The 18,808-nt window shown below is 62.2% G+C and overlaps 1 protein-coding gene across 4 annotated transcripts in view; it reads right to left on the reverse strand.

Moving 5' to 3' along the window:
• The window catches only part of ADAMTSL4 (ADAMTS like 4), a 60,605-nt gene that overhangs the window by 15,827 nt on the left and 25,970 nt on the right, over positions 1–18,808 (reverse strand). For all 4 annotated transcript variants that reach the window (XM_044991140.1, XM_044991139.1, XM_044991138.1 and 1 more), the window contains 4 exons: positions 15,380–16,158; positions 13,043–14,381; positions 11,319–11,421; positions 794–930 (listed from right to left, as the gene is read on the reverse strand). In XM_044991140.1, the coding sequence (XP_044847075.1) occupies positions 794–930; positions 11,319–11,421; positions 13,043–14,381; positions 15,380–16,158 (2,358 nt within the window). The remainder of the gene's footprint in view (positions 1–793; positions 931–11,318; positions 11,422–13,042; positions 14,382–15,379; positions 16,159–18,808) is intronic.

Raw genomic sequence — 18,808 nt, forward strand, 5'->3', positions numbered from 1 at the left:
CCCCTCCCCAACACAGGCCCCTCTGCAGCAGTCCCCCCGTTTCCTTCCTGTTACCTAGAGGGACCCCAGAGCACGGGGGGGCTCCCCGACTGCAGCCAGGGGAGCACCCCTGCTCTGCCAAGAGGTGCCGCTGCTCCTGGGGGCAGCCTAACAGCTGGTCCAGTTTTGGGGGGTACAGGGGTTTCCACCTGAGCCAGGCAGGGAGGGGGACCTGCGCTGGGCCAGATGTTAAACTTGGGAGTTAAACGCAGGGTATAAATTACCCCTCCACACACACACCCATGCAGTCAGTGCTCATGGTCAGGAAGGGGTTAACGAGGGAGGAGTACATGGCAAAGAGGGGGGCTAGGAGAACGGACAGGCCACCAGAGAGGGGCAGGGGGTGGGGGGAAGGGCAGATGGAGCTGAGTTGGTGGGTGAGGGCTGCTGGGTGGGGCAGGGCTCCGGGCTTCCTCCCCAGTGTCCTTCCCCCGGGGGCTGCCCCCTGGCTCCCTCCTTTTGCACCAAGGGGGAAACTGAGGCACGGAGCAAGGGCACCACTCTCCTAACATCACTGAGTCTGTCAGTGGCTGAGCTGGGAAGAGAACACAGGAGTCCGGGCTCCCAGCCTGCTGCTCAAACCCAGAGACGTCGCCATGCCCCACTCCAGGCCAGAGTCTACCCTGTTCCCTTCTCCCTTGAACTCCAGCCACAAACAGAGCCTAGAGCAGTAGGTTCTGGGGGAGTGGGGGGGCGGTCCCGGGGCAGAGAGCTCCCCCCTGCATGTAAACGCCCACACCCCCGCCTCACTTACCAGGCACTCTCCAGCCACGCAGATGTCGAGGGAGGCGGCCTCGCACGGTGTGCCGTCCTGCACCTTCTCCGTGTGCCGGACGTAGAACCGGTACCCCACCGGGCGGCAGTTCAGCTCGCAGCGCTGGGAGCCCCGCACTGCAACCACACAGAGCCGAGGCTCAGGGCAGCCCTGCCAGGGAGAACCCCCGGGCAGCACCTCGAGCTCCGACCGAGCGCAGGGGGCACCGTGCGCCAGGCAGCCCCAGCGGGAGCCCAGCTGTGCCCTGGAGAGCTCCCAGACTGGATCATGGCCCCCTTTCCCTGCCATCGTCCCGCGGAAACAGACCCCGGGTGTCCTGGCACCAACCCAGCGCCCGCTCATCCCTAAAATGAGGCTTTCCCGGGGCACAGCTAAAGGGTGGGGTGGGGAGCTGACAAGCATTAGGGGGGCTTATTATATCCTGGAGGGGGATTAAGGGGGCTTCTCAGAGGGTCAGATCAGGGCATTCTTTCCCCCCCCCAAAGCTGGTGGAGCAACATGAGGCTGATGGGGATGGTAGGTTCAGACTAGTGCCCCTGGCAGGTGGCTCACGCACCCCAATCCCAGCTCTGGGCATGGGCTCTCTGCCCTCGTGAAAAGCAGCCGCTCAGCTGGGCCTGACCCCAGGGAACGGACCAGGTGAGAGACCAGAGAGACCCCAGGGGCTGGGGGTGTCGCTCTGGGTATCCAGGGGCTGCACTGGGAGCCGCCCGGGGGCTCGCAGAGAAACCAAAGACACGTCGTTGGCAGCGTGCGCCGCCCGGAGCTCGGAGGAGCCCAAGGAGGGTGCGTGCCCTGCGCCCAGCGGGCACAGACGGGGTGAACAGGGCGCTCGCTCTTTGGGACAGGACCGGAAAGAAAATACCACCCCCCGGTTTGTTTCCCAGATCGCCCAGCCACCCGCTAGCCCAGCCCGGCTCTGAGGACTGGGGCCTGGGGGGCCGGGCCCGGGGCGTTTTGGCATCGCTGCTGAATGTCCAAACCCTCCCAACCCCCTCCCTGGGCTCGGTAATGAAACGGAGCTGGGGGGAGCAATCGAATGCCCACCTTGTCTAGTCCCTCCCAAGTGCCCCACCCCCAGCTGCATGCTGCCCCACGAAGGGTTAACCCCCCCCCTCGGCCGGCCCCGCCCCGCTCCAGGCCGGGGCGGGGGAGCAGCCAAGACGTTTTAACGTTTTCCAGAGTTTATTTTACTAAGAACAGCCGGCTCCGGGGGTGATTTATCACCAAAGGCCCCCCCTCTCCCCCCATCCACATGGCTCCCTCCCTTGCCCCCCCCGATGTGCAGCGACTGGCCTTTCGCTGCCCCATCTCGCCTGGCAGCCCCGGCTGGCAAAGCCTTGGGGCTGATAGCGGGGCAGGGAACAAAGGGCTTTTTGTGCAAGCCCCGCTCCCCCCGCGTCTAGCAGAAATCCAAATATTAGCCGGGAGCAGAAATAATACCGAGGGGGAGGGGGAAGCTGCTTTCACCCTGTCGCCTCTTGCTTACGCCGGCTTTACCCCAGTGGCGCGCATGTGCCTGCTCCTGATTTCCCCCAGGGTCGCAGGCCAATCACACCCCTACGCTCTGTGGCTGGACTGAAATCCCCCTCCCTTGTGGCACAAAAGCTGGGGAGGGATCAGCCTGAGCCAGCCCCATCTGCCCGGGCCAGTGCAGGATTCACGGAAGCACCGCTAGATCTTCCAGGCCGCCCTCCTGTATAACCCAGGCCAGAGAAAGCCCCTCCGTCGGCCCCCAAACTTGCATTCGGCTAAAGCCCGGAAGATGTCAAGAGCTGGAGAAGTCCCCGCTTCCCCGGGCAGTTCGTTCCGGTGTTAATCACCCTCGCTTGGAAAGATCAGTCCCTTAGTTCTGCTTGGGATGGGTCTGGCTCCAACGTCCAGCCTTCGGTTCTTGCCGGGCTTTTCCCTGCAGCATCCCTAGCCCGGCAAGGATGATGCGCGGCCAGGACCGGAGGGCATTCCCCCAGGAACGCGAGAACAAGGTGGCTGGGCTACTGGCTAAAAGCCGCTCCGTGCATCTCCTGGACGTTGACAGCTCTGCCGGGGGGCCGGATGGCAGCCAGCGCCCAGCCTGGCTTTGTCACTGGGGCGTGGAGGAAGGATGGCCCAGTGGTTAGTGCAGTAGCCTCAGATTTAGAAGAGATGGGGTTGATTCCCTGCTCTTTTACCGGGGTCCTGTATCGCATGTTATGTAGGCCCAGCTCCTCCAAGGTCATCGGCTGTCTTGCTCCCATTAATTAGCCTTTCCAGGGGGATAACAGGGTGGCCCTGCCCCACAAGCAGGGTAGGGGGGGAAGATACAGATTACAAGATGCTCCGGTACTGCAGCGGTAGCAGCCAGAGCAGGCCCTTAAGTCAACAGCGAGCCCAGCTCCTGGAAAGGAAAACCACCCGGCTCCAATCTCCTGGAGAGGTTTGGGGCTGCTTCTCTGCTAGCCAGACGCCTTGGGAAATCAGTTACACCAGGGCCAAGCGGGACGCAGACGGCTGCTTGCTCAGACGAGCTGCGTCTCGCCCTGACGCGGGCGGGCTGGCAAAGCCCTGCGTCCTTTGAACACGTCCGCACCACAGTAGATAAGAGAAAGGGCAAAGGGGCCCTTTCGACGTTCCAGATGCCTTTGCTAGAGCCCTTCAAAGAAGGCTAGGAAGGGAACGAGGGGCTTATCTATGCAGAGTTTTTGTCCTCTGGTGTAGGCAGGCTCTATGGACATTCCAGCTCTGCATTAAGCCACGGGACTAACCCCTAGCTACAGCCCTCTGAAACCAGCGGGGATAAAGCGGGTCAGGCCCCGTGTTGCGGCTGCAGTTACCGCTGTATAAAGGTGGGTTAGGCCCCGTGCGCTTCGTCCCGTCAATTTAAGATCTGCCGGAAGCTGCACCAGTTAAATGGCTTTTCGTTAAAACCGGTTCAGCTTTGGGGTGCGGACGCCCATCTCTCTGTCAAACTGTTTCTCCCGGTTTAACTTGCAGCTGTACATTACCCCAGCAGGAGCCGGGCCAGGTTGAAATCAGCATCAGAGCATCCCCACCCTACAGGGCCCTGGTTTCGCGAGGGCTGTACTATCGTGTAGCTGCCCCGTTAAAGCAGTGCCCCACTCCCCGCTATGGGTGGAGTTATACTGGTATAGAGATGCTTATACCAGTACAGCGTCTGCCCATAGGGGAAACTGGGAGTTTCTAGGTTCACCTGAATAACCCACCACACACACACACACACACTCTCTCTCTCTCTGCTCTCGGCCAGCCTTGGGGTCTGACCCCAGCAGCCGATCTCCTCCGCACCTTCTGGGCCCATTCTGCAGGGAGTGGGGAAGGGGCAGATTCTGGGGCTCTGAGAGGGAAAATGGAGTGGGGGAGGACCAGAGAGAGAGGGAGAAAACAGGGTGAATAAAGCAATGGGAAGACAGAGTGAAAATGGAAGAGGGAGGGACGGGGGGGGACGAATGCAGGAGAAGACTCCAGCCCAGCCTGGCTGACCGCCCCTCTCTTTCCACCACTATCATTCTTTGCAGGTCATTAATCACTTGGGATGACTTTCTGCTCTCCCGTTTCCAACGCAAACGTCCAGCCTCTGGGTCTTGGCTGGATTCTCAGCCTCGCTGCTTGCAGGGCAGAAAGACCGGGTGGTTTCTGGGTAACCGAACTCACCGAGTCACCAACCCCGCAACATACTCAAAGCCCTGCCCTTTCACACTGGGAGCCAAACGGGTGGTTTACCTGGCAGCGGCCGCACCTTTGCAGGGACGTTCATTTGCATGGTGGTGTCTGAAGCCAGAGCCCCCCAGCCGCTGGCATGCAGTGACACTTGGGGTACGTCTCCCCGGCAGCTGGGGTGCCTGGTTGCAGCACATGGCCCAGGGGTGCTCTCCGCAGGTGCTCAGTCCCCCCCCCCGCCCCCAGCTGCAGTGTAACGAACTCCTTGCATCGTCTCCTCTCACTGCAGGAGCCAGGCTCCTAAAGGCCCGACACGCCTGAGTCGCTTGGGAAAATGACCCTGCGGCTCCTCAATCACGTTGGCCCCTCTGAATTTCACCCCAGGCCTGAAGTGACCCCAAAAGCAGGCGCCAGGCTCCCCGCCCCCAATTCAGTCTCACGGCGCAGCCCCCACCATCCGCTACGACCCGTGATTTTCACAACCCTGGGCAAAAGGACAGTGAAGAGACCTGGCCCTCGGCTCTTGAGCTCAGTGGGTCTCCATCAGGAGCACGTGTACCCCTGGGGGTACCCAGAGGACGGCCAGGGGGTACTCAACTCATCTAGCTCAGTGTTTCTCAACCTGGGGGCTCGCAGGGGACCCCGTAAAGCTGAGTTTCGTGCTTCAGCCCTGCCGCCTGGGGCTCTGGCTTCAGACAAGTCTTGCAAATGCAAGGCAGGCTCAAGCCTCACACTGAAATGTAAGTACAATATTTATATTCCAGTTGATTTATTTGATCATTCTGTGGGGAAAACGAGAAAGCCATTTTTTTCAGCAACTGTGTGGCTGTGACACTTTTGCATTTTTCGGTCTGATTTGGTAAGCCAGGAGTTTTTGAGTGAGGTGAAACCTGGGGTACGCAAGACAAATCAGACTCCGGAAAAGGTTGAGAATCACTGAGTGTCACGTTCTCTGGCTCCCCCTCCGCCCCCGATCAGTCTCAAGGCTGTTCCTGGGCTCCTGCCCACAGCCCCGCTCCTTTCTTGCAGCCCCATCCCGCCCCCACCCCCCAGCAAAGGTCATCGGCACCTGATTTCCCAGCCCCCACCCCTCTGCGGGACACGGCTTGTTGTTACACTACAGTTCCTGGCAGACCTCCCCAGTCTGACAGATCACCGCATACTTCGAAGCAAACGTCTGCAGGGCCCCCGAGATCCCCCACCCCCGGCCTCGCTCCCGCCCTGCGCCAGCCTGGGTGATTGAATCCGGCTGTGGAGCTGCGGGAAGAGTCCAGGCCGCTCCGGTTGTAAATCGAGGGCGGGCGCCAACAGGGGGGGCGCGTGGGACAGCGCAGGTGGGAGATAGACACGGATGGACGGGGGCGAACGACGGCGTAACGCGCCGGGCGCAAACACGTGGCATCTTTGACAGTGCAGAGCATGGTGAGCACAGTTAGCGGGTTCACAAACTCTTTAAAGGGACGCGGCCCTATTCTTAGAGACTGCACACTTCGCGAGGCCCCTCAGCCCTGCGGTCAAACCAAGAGATTTACAGCCTCTTTTTCAGTCTGTCTCCTCCTGAGCTATCTGCCTGACCCTCCCTCTCCCCAGGCTGCTGAGCCTTGGAGCATGGGGGTGAATAACACTCAAGAAGGGTGTGGTCTGAGAGCAGCACTGGGGGCTGAGGGGGACAGGGGAGGCCTCACCAAGGATAACACCCTACTACTGCTGCTAACTGACCGTTACTCCTTTAGGTCAAGGTGCAGAGGGCCAGGGCTCAAACCCCGCTGGCGGGGCAAAGGGTGGTTGCCACTATGTTAAGGGAAGATTGATTCTTGAGGCTGGTCCAAAGCGGGAGAGGGAGAGGGGCTGGGAGGAAGCTTTCGGAGGGTCGGCAGGGGGTGTTTGGTATCGTTCGGGGGTCTAATGAGACAGCAGAATTGTCGCCAGGCGGGGGGGGGGGGAACCTCAGCAGGTGGGACATTTGGAACTAGATGGGATGAATTAGAATCACCGAGTTGTGACCCTGACCCAGATGGACCCAAACCCACCAAGTTCTGATGCCGATGGACCAACTCCACAGGTTCTGACCCCGATCCAGATGGACCCGAACCCACTGAGTTCTGACCCCCCCCGCAGACTTCAGGGGAAGGGAGGGGTGCTGTGGAGGCAAGATTGAGCCCAGAACTGCTCTATCCCCGTCCCCACTGGGTGACCCTGCCTTGCCCTCCAGCCTGGCACCTCCCCTCTCCCTGGCATGCTGTGGGCATCGGGGCCGGTGCGCGTCCCAGCAGCTGGACACATGGCATCAACCTGAGGGGCAGGTGGGAGGCCTCGATTCTGCCCCAGATCACGCCACACGACCTGGGCGCCACCCCTCCCCCGGCAGAGCAAGCAATCAGAGATGCTGGTGCCCTCTGGTGCCAGCTCGGGGGGAGCAGGACCCTTTAATAATAATAATAACCCCGCCAGAGTTTATTTTCCCAACGTGCTGTCTCAGCGGCTGGAGGCCACGGCTCTTCCCCCGGCCAACTGGAAAGAACACAGTGTTTGAACAGAAATGCTATTCATGCTTCACGTCCTCGCCCCGCGGCGGGGCTCGGCAGCCGAGGGCTGGCTGGGCATGGACGGTAGAAAGGTAGCTGCGTGGGGAGTGCATGTGCGGGGCATGCCCCTGCACATCTGGATGGGAAGGGGGAGGATCTCGCACATCTGGATGGGATGAGGGGAGGGGGTGTGGATCCTGCACATCGGGCTGGGACGGGGGGCAGATCCTGCACATCTGGATGGGCTCTGCCTAGCTTTAGCCCCTGGAAGGAGCTGAGAGACTGAACAATTCCCCCCCCCACCCCGCCCCAAATCAAAGTGCCGGGCTCTGAACCTACAGGGCCAGCTCTACAATGCAAGATGGGGACACATGGGGCAGAGCACAGGGGGGTGGAGCGGTTGGTCAGCTGAGGGAGACCCAGGCCCCCTGCCCCACTGAGCCACGCCAGGCAATCCGGGCCCCTGCCCCTCTGGGCCACGCTGGGAGATCTGGGCCCCCACCCCACTGGGCCACGCCAGAAGATTCTGACCCCTGACCCATGGGGATGCACCAGCAGATCTGGGCCCCTGACCCATGGGAGATCTGGGCCCCGACCCACAGGGGTGAGCCTCTCGCCCACAGGCCCATCACTGGGAGTTGGGGATACGGCAGTGCCGGATCCGAACTGTAGTGGCACCAGCAAATCCACTTTGGAATGATCCCCCAGAGGCGCCGGGCGGGGGCGGCTGCCTTTGATCCTGCTGTGGAACCGGATTAGCAACGGCTCATCCTCCGAAAGGCCCCAGCTGCGCTGAGCTAATCACAGACTCCCGGCTGGTCCAGCCCTGGCCGCGCAGAGCCGTTAACAAGCCACGTCCTTGTACTAACTGGGTAAAGCCGCTTAGGGGCCTGCGCCACCGAGCGCGGGGAAAGGGCCGGCGCCCGCTGAGAACACTGTTTAATGAACGCTCGGGGCTTCGTTAGCTACCCTGCACTCCCCCACCCACGGGGCTCTGCTACCCGGCTCCGGGGCGAGCTCAGAGAGCCGTTTGCCCTGGAACTGGCTGCCCTACGCGGGAGTGGCACACCCCATGCCAGAGCCCTGGGGATACGGATGGGGAGGGCTGGGTGCCTGGACTCCTGGGTTCTATTTCTGGCTTTTTGGAGGGGAGTGTGGCCCCCATGGTTAGAGCAGGGGACTGGGCACCAGGATTCCTGGGTTCCATGCCCGTCTCTTTCACTGACCTGCTGTGTGATACTGGGCCAGTCGCATCCCCCTGCTCTGTGCCTCAGTTTCCCCACCTGTAAAATAGTCGGTCCCTGCCTCCCATTGTGTAAAGTGCTTTGAAATCCTCGGTGAGCCGGGGCCGGAGAAGGACGAAGGGTTATTAACAGAGACGCTGCTGTCACCTGCTCGGCTGGGTTTAGAAAGGAATCTGATAAACACCCTCTTGGCAGCAGCCTGATGGCTAACGACCCCCACCCCAGTGCCAGACCCACCGTGGGCAAGGCCTGGGGAGGGGGGCAAGCCCCCGGCTGCGGGGTGAAGCCGTGAGATGGGCTCTCCCCATGCCGGGGAAGGCAGAGGGGCTGGCGGCTCAGATTCGCACAGCCCTCGGTTCTGCTGCGCCTGGCGCACAACAAACAGTGTAGCGTCAGCTGGTTATAAATCTTCCAGCGCTTAATCAATTTGCTATGCACATCATTAGACCAGGGCCGTTCCGGGGACGTGGCCGGGGGAGGGAAAGCCCAGCAGGGTGGGCAAGGGGGCTCTGGCAGGGGATTGTTTGTAAAGGGGTCCTGCAGGGATGGAGGGTGCCAGCTGGGGGGAAGAAAGAAAGAAAGAAAGATGAATGGAGGAGAGAGACGAGAGAGGAGGAAGAGGCAATGAGGGAAAGGAAGGAGAGAAAGAATGACAGAGACAGAAAAGAGAAGGTGAAAGAAAAGAACGAAGAAGAGAGTCGGGGAAGGCAGCCAGCCAGCGGGCCCAAGGCGTGAGGCGCCTGCTGGCACCCGGCGTGGGTTCTGGATTCCTGCCGCCCCTGCCCTGCCTGAGGACCGAGCTGGGCAGAGAGCGCCGGCGGGGCGTAGAATAACAGACCGGGCGCGGGGCTGATGCCATTCGACAATTACTGCACAGGCCATCGGCCATGAGAAAGGGGATTATGGCCGAAAAGGCTGGATCTGCCGAACTCGGCAAAAAACACCTGCCAGCCCTCGCGCCATGGATGGGGGGGCTGGGCACAGGCGGCGGGGAGGGAAAGGTGGGTGGAGTGGGCACCGCAGCACAGAGATGGGGGGCTGACTCCAACCTCCACTCCCCCACCCCCCTCCGCCAGCTTCTACCTTTCTCCATCCAATTCGCTTGGTCCTGAAATGTCTCAGCCTGGGGCTCGGCCTCTAGGGACTGTGGGGGCACAGAGGGGCTCCTCTCAGGGGCTTTCCTGGGCACCCCTCACCCCCAAATCAGCTGCTGCTAGTGTTTTGAGCGGGAAGCTGGGTGTCAGGACTCCTGAGTTCCATCTCTGGTTCTGGGAGGGGCGTGGGGCCTGGGGGTCGGCATTTCCGAAAGGTTACAGCTGCTGCCTGCCACCCAGAGGCGGTCACTGATTTAACAGAAGATCCCCCAGGGTTCCCAGCAGTGACCGGACGAACCAGTTTGAATGAGATTAGAAGTGACCCCAGTGCCCCGGCTCAGAACTGAGAGTTCAGATCGGAATTGGAACCAAGCCCGTAGCCTCCCCAGATCGCCCTGCCCGCCCGGATCAGATTCAGCCCCTGGTCCCCTCTGGATCGGAACTGCTCCCTGACACACACACCCTGGATTGGGACCAGCCCTTGGCTTCCCCCAGATCAGAACTGGTGCCTGGTCCCCCCAGATTAGAACCGCCCCCAGACCCTCTCTGGATCAGAATCATCTTCAGCTCAGAGCCAAGTGTTTTCCAAACTTTGACACTGTGCTCGTACGGATTATTATTTAATTCCCATCCAGCCCGGCTGGAGCTGCCCCCGAGACCTGAGAGGTGTCAAGGTCCTGCCCTCCCCCCCCCCGCCCCTGCCCCTGCCCCTGCCCCCTCTCCCACACTCCTGCTGAGGACACAAGCGAAAGGAAGTGAGCAAGCGAGTCAGGGACTGAGGCAGGAAATGAGAATGTCCCAGCACCCTGCTGGAACCCCAGCCCCCGGCATGGGGAACCCTCCACCCCCTTCCTCAGCACAAGGGCCTCCCTGGAGAGAAGTTTTCCAGCTAATTGGCTTCCAAAGTGCCCTGGACGTGGTGATTTAAGAGACAAAAGGCCCTTTCCCTGCAGACATGTTCACAGCCAGCAAGGCACACGCAGTCCGTGCTCGCATGAAACACACATGCAGATCCACGCAGTACATGCAAGGTGGAGCCCGTGGACACAGCCAGGGACACACACACAAAGCATATGTGTAGATCCGTCCAGGCACCATCCTTGCCCCACCTGTTCACATGCCGCACACGCAATCACTTCCACACACACCAGCCCCCGAACTGCTGCCATGCTCAAGAAGGACACGCACGAGCCCGCCCCCTGTCCAAACCCCAAGCCCGGGTTACGCTCCCGAGCAGCTTCGAAACGAGCGCTGAGAACTAACCGGCTCATCAGAGAGCAACCCAGGCAGTGGGAAAGGCTCCACAAGGAGCCCCCGCACACACCCTGCTCGGCCAGGGGAGCGGGGCAGTGTGCTTCCATCACCAGTGAAACGAGTTTGCCGGGCTCAGCCGAGCGCCACCAGACAGCTCCCTGACCCACTCCCTTGGCTGGGAGACGCGGACACGCGGGTGTCTGTTAACGACCATCGGCGTGGGTCACCCTGGAGCCGACAGGACAGACACGCCCTGGCCCAGCTGGGGCCCATCCGTCACCGTGTGAGTACACAAGCCCGACAGCTGCAGGAATGTGTCCTCCAGGTGCAGAGACCAAATCCAGCTGCCAGGAACGAGGCGGGGTGGGAGCAGTGCCTGCGCCCGCGGGGGAGCACGGGAAGGGGAAAGGACCCAGAGAGCGAGAGGGGCCGCGGCCAACAGCCCCCGAGATAAAACCCTGAGCACAGGGCCCTTCTGCAGTGCCACACTCAGCCCTGGGGGAGGGAGTGGAGAGGCCCCAGCTGCAGTCCAGGGTCTCAGGGCGACAGCAAGGACCTTTCACCCTGCGACTCTGCAACCCGAGCAATCAACACCCGGAGGGTGTGGGCCAGCCCACCAGAGACGCAGGCACCTCCTGGGAATGCCAAGAGCAATGAGAGTCCACTGGGCTCCCCGCTCCCCTGTAACCATGGGGACACCGAATCCCAGTCCCGGCTGCCAGTCCCTTACCGTCCGTGAAGGGCTCCCACTGGTAGAGGCGGCCCATGAACTCCTGGGTGTTGAAGGCAGCGCACTGCACGGCTCGGGCGTCGGGCTGGTCGGCTGGGCACGGCTGGAAGGGAAAGGAGGCTGGGATGCAGCTGAATATGGCACTAGGAGACGCCAAGCAGGTCTCCACACTGCTAACCATCGTGGGGGCATGTGGTGCTATATCACCAGCGTGAGATACAAATACCCTGGGATCTGAAATGCAGCTGCCCCTGGGGTGGGGCATGACAGCCACACGGCAATGCTGCACAGAGCTCACTTGTGCACTGCTGAAATGAGGTGGGGGTGGGAGGGCAGCACCTGGTAAAGAGCCATGTAGCAACGCTGTAACAGAGGTTGCTTACCCGGTGCCAAAATGCAGCCACCTCTGGGGTGGGCCATGGCAGCTGTTCATCAGGGATTGCTCATGCGATGCTCATGATCCTTTCTTTCTCCTCCCCGGCATCCATCCTCCCCTCTTCTCCTACCCCATTCCTTCCACCCTCTGCCCTTTCCCTTTCCCCCTTACTGCTTAGCCACCCCCCATCCCACAATCTTTCAATGGAAGGGATCGATCCCTTTAGTCAGCAAAGCCCTCGAGGCCTCAGCTGAGGGGAAAGATGCTATGGGCCGTGAATGCACTTTCTTTGCCTTCCTTGGGCACCTTCCCGGTGAAGATCTCCAGGTGTTTTTAAAATGTTCCTGGAGCTGCACTTGGTGAGGCAGGAGAGGGCTGTCCCGTTATAGGGGGGAAACTGAGGCAAAGGGAAAGGGACACGACTCGCCCGGGGCCACAGAGAGAACCAGTGAAACAGAACCCAGGACTCCTGCCTCCCAGTCACCTGCTCTAACCATCAAACCACACTCCCTGCTCAGCCCCCTTCCCTGCTCTAACCACTGGGACGCACTCCCCTCACAGAGCAAACCCAGACGTCCTGGCTCCCTCCCCTTAACGGCACGACCTCAAGTCACCAGACAACGGGCCCCCTAACAGCCCCGTCACTCTCCCAGCATGCTCTGGGCCCTGTCCCGCGCCTCCAGCCCCGCATGGCTATTTACAGGAGCAAGTTTCCGCCAGCCAATGGGGGAGGTTTGGCCGGCGTTGTATAAACGAGTGGGACGGGTGATTTATAAGCCCTGCGCTCTCGGAGCACGGTGGCCGGGCTCGCCTGGAACCGGCTGGGCCTGACATTTGTATATTTTTTCACTGTTTATTAAACCAAAAAAAAAAGGACAAATTGGCAGGAAAAACCCCATTAGCAACCGAATCGCTCGTCGTCTGCCTTTCCAGCTCAGACGCTCTCAGCCCCGCCAGCGGCCACTTCCCTAGATGGACTCGAATCCTTTTACTGTTAAATGGACGCAGGCCCCACAAGATAGTTTGGTCCCGCTGGCTAAAGTGGAGGAGGAGGGAGTCAGGACTCCTAGGTTCTTTTCCCGATGGGCTGGGTGACCTTGGGCAAGTCACTTCCCCTCTCGCCTGTAAGATGGGGTGGCTAATACTGTAATAAAGTGGGTGGGGGTGTGTACCCAGCACTGCTCTCTCCTGGAGGAAAGCAGAGCTAATCACCTGTGTGTCTTATACCCTATACTGCTAGTGGAGAATGGAGAGTCTCCTGTAGGGGGTTTGAAGCATAGGGCTCTAAGTTCTAGCAGCACCACGGGGAGGCATCCGGTGCTCCAGTAGGGAAAGCAGAGGCCCTTACCTCCTGCCTGCAGGCTTTGAACTGCTTGCTCTCCCCCTCGCAGTGGAAGATCTCTGTGCCGGGGTGGTAGAGATTCCACTGGGGCACCTCGGGGCCCAGGTGCAGGCCCAGCCTGGGCCTTTGCCCCCTGGCCTGGAACTGGACGGGGCTGCCGTGGTGGAGCAGCCAGATGTCCGGTTCTGCCAGCCGGTGAGGCGAGGGCTGGTCCACGAAGAGGCTCTGGGAGGCCCGGGGGCCGTCGCTGCCCGGGCGGTACTCGTTCTGTCTCTGAGCACGGGGCCTGGCCAGCTGGTGGGGATGGGAGCGCGCGGGGGGGTCGGCAGGGCCTGCTCCCTCTGGCTGGGCCAGGTGGGTGGCCTCAGGCCTGGGCTTTGGTGCTCCTGTGGCCCCATGGTGGGAGTGGGGATGGGGGTGGCCGAGTTCTGGCGCCTCCTTGTGGCCACCCCCTGCCCCGTGTCCCTTGGGCGCCAGCTGTGCCTCCAGGGCGGAGCTGTGGTTCTTCAGCACCTCGTGCGTGAGGCGCAGCTCCCCCCGTGGCCGAGGGGCGCGGCCGCTGCTCGGGGCCCTCTCTGCCGCGGGCGTCCCAGGGCGGGAAGGCTGCTGGGTGCCCCCTGCGCCGTCCCCGGGCCCGTCTCCATCTCCTCGCTTGTCGGGCGCCTGCGCTCCTGCCCTCCGGCGCGACTCCTGCGAACCCGCCTCCTCCAGAGCCATTGGCTCTCCCCCGCCGGGCCCTACGGTGCCCGCCAGAGCCCAGCCAACGAACAGGGATGGCTGCTCCGTGGGAGAGGGGCCCGGCTGGGGAGTGCCCTCCGCGGTGCGATGCCGGGCCCCTCGCGGCTCTGCGGCTGCTGCTGCTGGCTCCCGATTCTCTCCAGGACTCGCCTTGTCCTCCGAGGGGCCTGTGTGGGGCTTGGCTGTGGCCTCGGCCTTCAGTGGCCCAGCGCTGCCCTGCTCGGCCGTGTGGGGCTGGCGGTGTGGGGCGGGCCCATCTCCCCCATTTCTGGGCCTTGCCCTATGCCCTGCCAGCTCTGAGCTGTTCTCCGCCAGTGCTCCAGCCTGGAGCCGGGGCTGCGCGGAGTCCTCCGCCGGCACGGCCTTCCTCTGCTTGTGCTGCGGATGGTGCTCGCCCTTGGCCGGCGGCTCCTTCTCCCGGCTGGGGGCTTCCTTGGCCTTGCGCTTGGGAGTCTTGGTGGGCGGCGGTGGCTGGTCGCTCGAGGGCCCTGGGTGTCTCTTGAACCGTGGCGTGCCCCCCTCTGCCACCTCCTTGTGCAGGGGCAGCGCAAAGGGCACCTTCCCGTAGCCATATTTCCCCGGTTTGATCGACTCTCGAATTCGTGACCTGCAACGAGGGGGGGACGTGTTGTTACAGGCCCTGCATAAACAGAGCAAAGGGGGAGCCAGGGACCTGTGTGCGCCTACTGGGTGGCTTCAGAATGGCATGCCTTGTGTCATGAGCCCTGTACTGCACACAGCTCAGGGAATTCTCCCATAGTTTAGCAGGGGTGGGGCTAGGCTTCTGGAGTGGGAGGATCTGCGCTCTCTCCCTGCTGTTGCCATGGGGCATTCCAGGTGCCGTCACCGTGCGGCGGTGTGTGGCCTTGATTTTGTGACGCTGTGCGGGAGCTGTGGGTCACACACAACACACAACACTGCTTCCTAGCTAGTATGTGCCGAGAGAGCGAGATTGGCCCTGTGCAGAGCCCCTAGGAAGCATGGGAGGAAGGACGGTCCAGTGGTTAGAGCTAAGGCCTGGGGCTAAAGCGATCCAGGTTCAGTTCCTCCTTCTACTGTTAACCCCCTGCGTGACCTTGGGCCAGTCCCTTAGTCCATCCGTGCCTCAGTTTCCCCATCTGCCCAATGGGGCTAACAGCCCTGCCTCGTGGAGGGGCTGGGAGGCAAAGTGCATTTGAGGTGCCCCAACAGCATGGTGATGAGGCCTGGGTCGCTCACAAAGATCACCTGGTTCCTTTTTAGTTTCTGACTGGATTTAGCCCTGGGGGCCGTTGCCGGATGGGCAGCCCTGAGGGTCCCAGGACAAGGACAGTGACGGGGCCCACACCCCACCGTGGAGACACAGGTGGTTTGGTCTCCATGCCCAGATCCAAGGTATTTTGGCGCCTATGGAAGTTAGGATCTGAGCCTGCCAGCTGGGAGGGGGGCTTCAGAGTAGAGGCCAGGGCAGTAGGAACGGTGCCGGGACCCCCCCACACCCGTCAGTGACTGGAGGACAAATGGCACCTGACCCAACACCCTGAGCCAGCCGGTTCCTTCTCTCCCGCCTCCCATCCCGCCCAGGTCGCGAGCCCAGGCTGTGCCGCAGGGGACACCGGCTCTCACCTCCTGGCGGCGCGGGACTCCTGCGTCGGGGACACCACCCACTTGGACCCGAGGGCACCGTGTCGGGAGCTGCCGGCTGCGCCGCCCGCCTCGTGGCTGCCCCGCCGCTCGGGTTTGAAGAGGGGGAGTGAGTCCTGGGCGGGCAGCCGTGCCGGTGCCGAGCTGCCGCCTCTGAAGGGCCTTTCCGGCCGGGGGGTGGCGGGGGCATCCGGGTGGCGCAGCCGACGCGAAGAGTGGGCCAGGCCGCGGCTGGAGGCTCCTGCTTTGCCAGTCGGGTCCTCTTCCTGCCTTGGGGCGCCGGGGGCGAGGGCTGGGTCCCTCCTGCGGCTGGAGGAGGCCTCCCGCAGCGGGGACAAAGGCAGCTCGTGGCGGATGTACCTGTTCTGGGGCCCGTAGCGGGCGGGAGGGGGGGCCGCCCGGGTGTGGCTGGGGCCGCTGTGGAGGGGGAGGGCAGAGCCATGGTGGAGGGGGAGGGCAGGCCCCGGTGGGGAGAGAGGCGCCCTTGACTCCCCATCAGTGTGAAGGGGGTAGGACGGCCGGGGCCGGTAAGGATTGGGCCGTTCCTCTGGGTACCGGGGCTGGGCGTACGTGTGTGGGCCGTGAGGGCCCCCCCAGGGGGCTCGCTGATAGGGAGGCAGGCAGGTGCGGACCCTTTCCAAGACCCCCACCCCACAGGGCTGGGAGCAGGATGACCACGGGCCCCAGCTGCTCCAGGCACCCGCTGCTTGGTTTCCAGCTCCGTCCTCCTCGGGCACCTGCCGAGACGTCCGCTGAGGGACCTGCAAGGGCACAAGGAGACGGCCCGGTCACCGGGGGGCTCCCTCAGGAGGGGCCTGTCCCCAGCTCCAGGCCGAGGTGACGCTGCCGCACCAGCTGGGCTCTCACACCCTCCGGTTGGCCATGGCCCTTAACAGCAGAGGACGTCCACTCCGCTGGCGTGGGCTCAGGCCCCCACCTCCACCCCGTGAGCATCTGACCAGGGCGTCACCCCCTCTACACAGCGTAACGCCTGACCCAGCAGCCAGGGCCCAGGGGTGGCATTGGGTGCCCAAGGGGCAGCTTTGGCCCAGGTCTCTGGGGCTGGGACAGACGGAAAGATCTGGGCAGACAGAGCCTCCTGGATCCGGCAGCAGGAGGGTTGGTACCTGGGAAGAGACCAGAGCAGGGGGGAGAGAAGCCAACAGACGGGGCTGAAGGGAAGTGGGCTGGGTTGAGGGGCACAGACCTGCCCAGTCAGCATTTCCTTTTGTGTCCCTGCTGCCTAACGCAGGGCCCTTCCCCGTACCCCCCACCTCAGCTGGCTCTGCCTGGCCTGGCCTCTCCCGGGTGCCTCAGACAGAGGGACAATCCCACGCCAGGCGGGGCGGGCCCAGCTGTGGGGAGCAGGCTGGAGACTTTATCGCTGCCCAGCTGTTCGCTCCTCCTCGCTACAACATCCCAAAGGCCCCTGGCCCGGAGGGCTCATCGTTAGCCAAAAAAGGAAATTAAGAAAACGAACGTGCTCACCGATTGCCAGAATATCTGGCCTGGTTCAGGAGCGCCTCGGAGACAGATAGTGCTTGGCTGGATTTTAACAAGGGCACAGGTACCGTGGGGAGGGCTGTTAGACCCACTGCCGCTGCCCCCTCCAAACGTTCCTCCCGCACCCCACAGTTTGGGGACCTCTGCTCTAGTGGCTCAGATCAAGCCAGCCAGCCTGGCTGCAGCCCGCTAGCTTCACCGGGGGGGGGGGGAGGGGGGCTATGTATTTTTTTTATAGCTCAGTCATCGAAAGGAGATTCTGCTAAGGCTCAGCATCTCCAGAGGAAGCATCAATGACCTCTGGCACTCGTAGAGCGCTTTTCATCAGGAGATCTCAAAGCACAGTGCAAAGCAGGTCAGGATCTCATCACCATTTGACAGATGGGGAAACTGAGGCAGAGCAAGGGGCGGTCAGGGGTAGAACCTGGGTCTCCTGAGTCCTACGCCACGATTCTAGCCCCTATGCAACACCGGTCCTAGGCTGAGAACTAGCAACTCATTCCATGCCGGCCAATGGCACACAGCTGCCAGATGGGCGTAATGACTGTCCCCCAGTAACACTCCAGGCTGCATTCAGACCAGCCCCCGTCACACAACCTCCTCCCACGAACCCATCCAGGCCCCCGTGTCCGCATCAGAAATTTCTCACGTTTTTCTTTTCATGTCCAGGGACGCTGGAAAGTGCCAGCGGGCCAGGCCGGGAGTTCCACACCGGGGACCCGGCCGCCCTGTGCCCGGCACTTTCATCTGCTCCCTCCCGGGCCGGAGAAGCAGTGGAGGTGGGCGGAGGGAAAGAGATTTCAAAAGATTTGGGGCCCCCTCTCCTTCCTCCCCAAGAACAACGGCACCTTAAGGAACAACACAGCCAGGCTGAGAGCCGAGGGCGCCGTTCGACTGGAGTCGATCTGGAGCAAAGCCGATTTACGCCCGCTGGGGCTCAGGCCCACGATGCCTCAGAGCCTTTCCAGCACTCGGAAGCGGAGCTGCCAGTGCAGAATAAGCAGTGGGGGCAGGCCTGGATACAGCCCCGCTGCCCCTTCACACAAAGACTCTGGGCAGCTGCTGGGTGACTGTGGCTGGCTGTCGTGCCTCAGTTTCCCCTTTGGCTGTTCAGACTGTGAGCAAGAGGGCAGGGACTGTCCCGCACTCTGTATCTCTGCAGTGCCCAGCTGGGGGCTTTCAATGCTACCGTAATCCTGTGGCGTAGTAGGCAGAGCACTGGCCTGGCACGCAGGATCTAGGCCGAGTGCTGCTTGCGGGGTGACCTGGGGAAAGTCACGGCCACGGGCCGTGCCTCGGTTTCCCCAGCTGTAAAAAGTGAGGACTCATACCGACCCCTTTTGCAAAGCGCTTTGAGATCTGCTGGTGAGCCGAGCTAGGGCTCGTTTTATCGGATTATTAATCAGCTCTTCTCTGGGTTGCTTCTGCATGCAAGGCCCTGGTTGACTTCAGGGCTTGGAACAAGATAGGGAGCCTTTCACCTCCAGGGTGCTCGCCCCTGCCCTGCACTGAGTCAGTAACAGCTGAACGCTGAGACCACGTGCGAAGGAGATGGCTGCATCGGGGGGCTTCCAGGCAGGATGACAGCCAGCTGTTGAGTGACGCCCGGAGCCCCTGCTCCGCTGCCCCCAAGCCTCAGCCGCACACCCCTAGCAGCAGGGCCCGCCACTCCAAATCCCAAACTCCCCCAGCCGAGGGCCCGATCCTCCGACTGCTGGCGCCTTGTGCAGCCGGGTGCCCACGCGGGCGCAGAACGCCAGCAGATCAGCAGAGTTGCATGTGTCACTCACTAACTGGGCACAACATGCAGGGCAAAGAGCGAACGTCGGCTCACGACTTGGCTTTTGCGCGGGGGCCTCTGGTGCCTAAGAACACTGGTGCAGGAAGGGCTGGGGTGGGGACGACTGC

The sequence above is a fragment of the Mauremys mutica genome, chromosome 17, assembly GCF_020497125.1.
Source record: "Mauremys mutica isolate MM-2020 ecotype Southern chromosome 17, ASM2049712v1, whole genome shotgun sequence".
Lineage (NCBI taxonomy): Eukaryota > Metazoa > Chordata > Testudines > Geoemydidae > Mauremys > Mauremys mutica.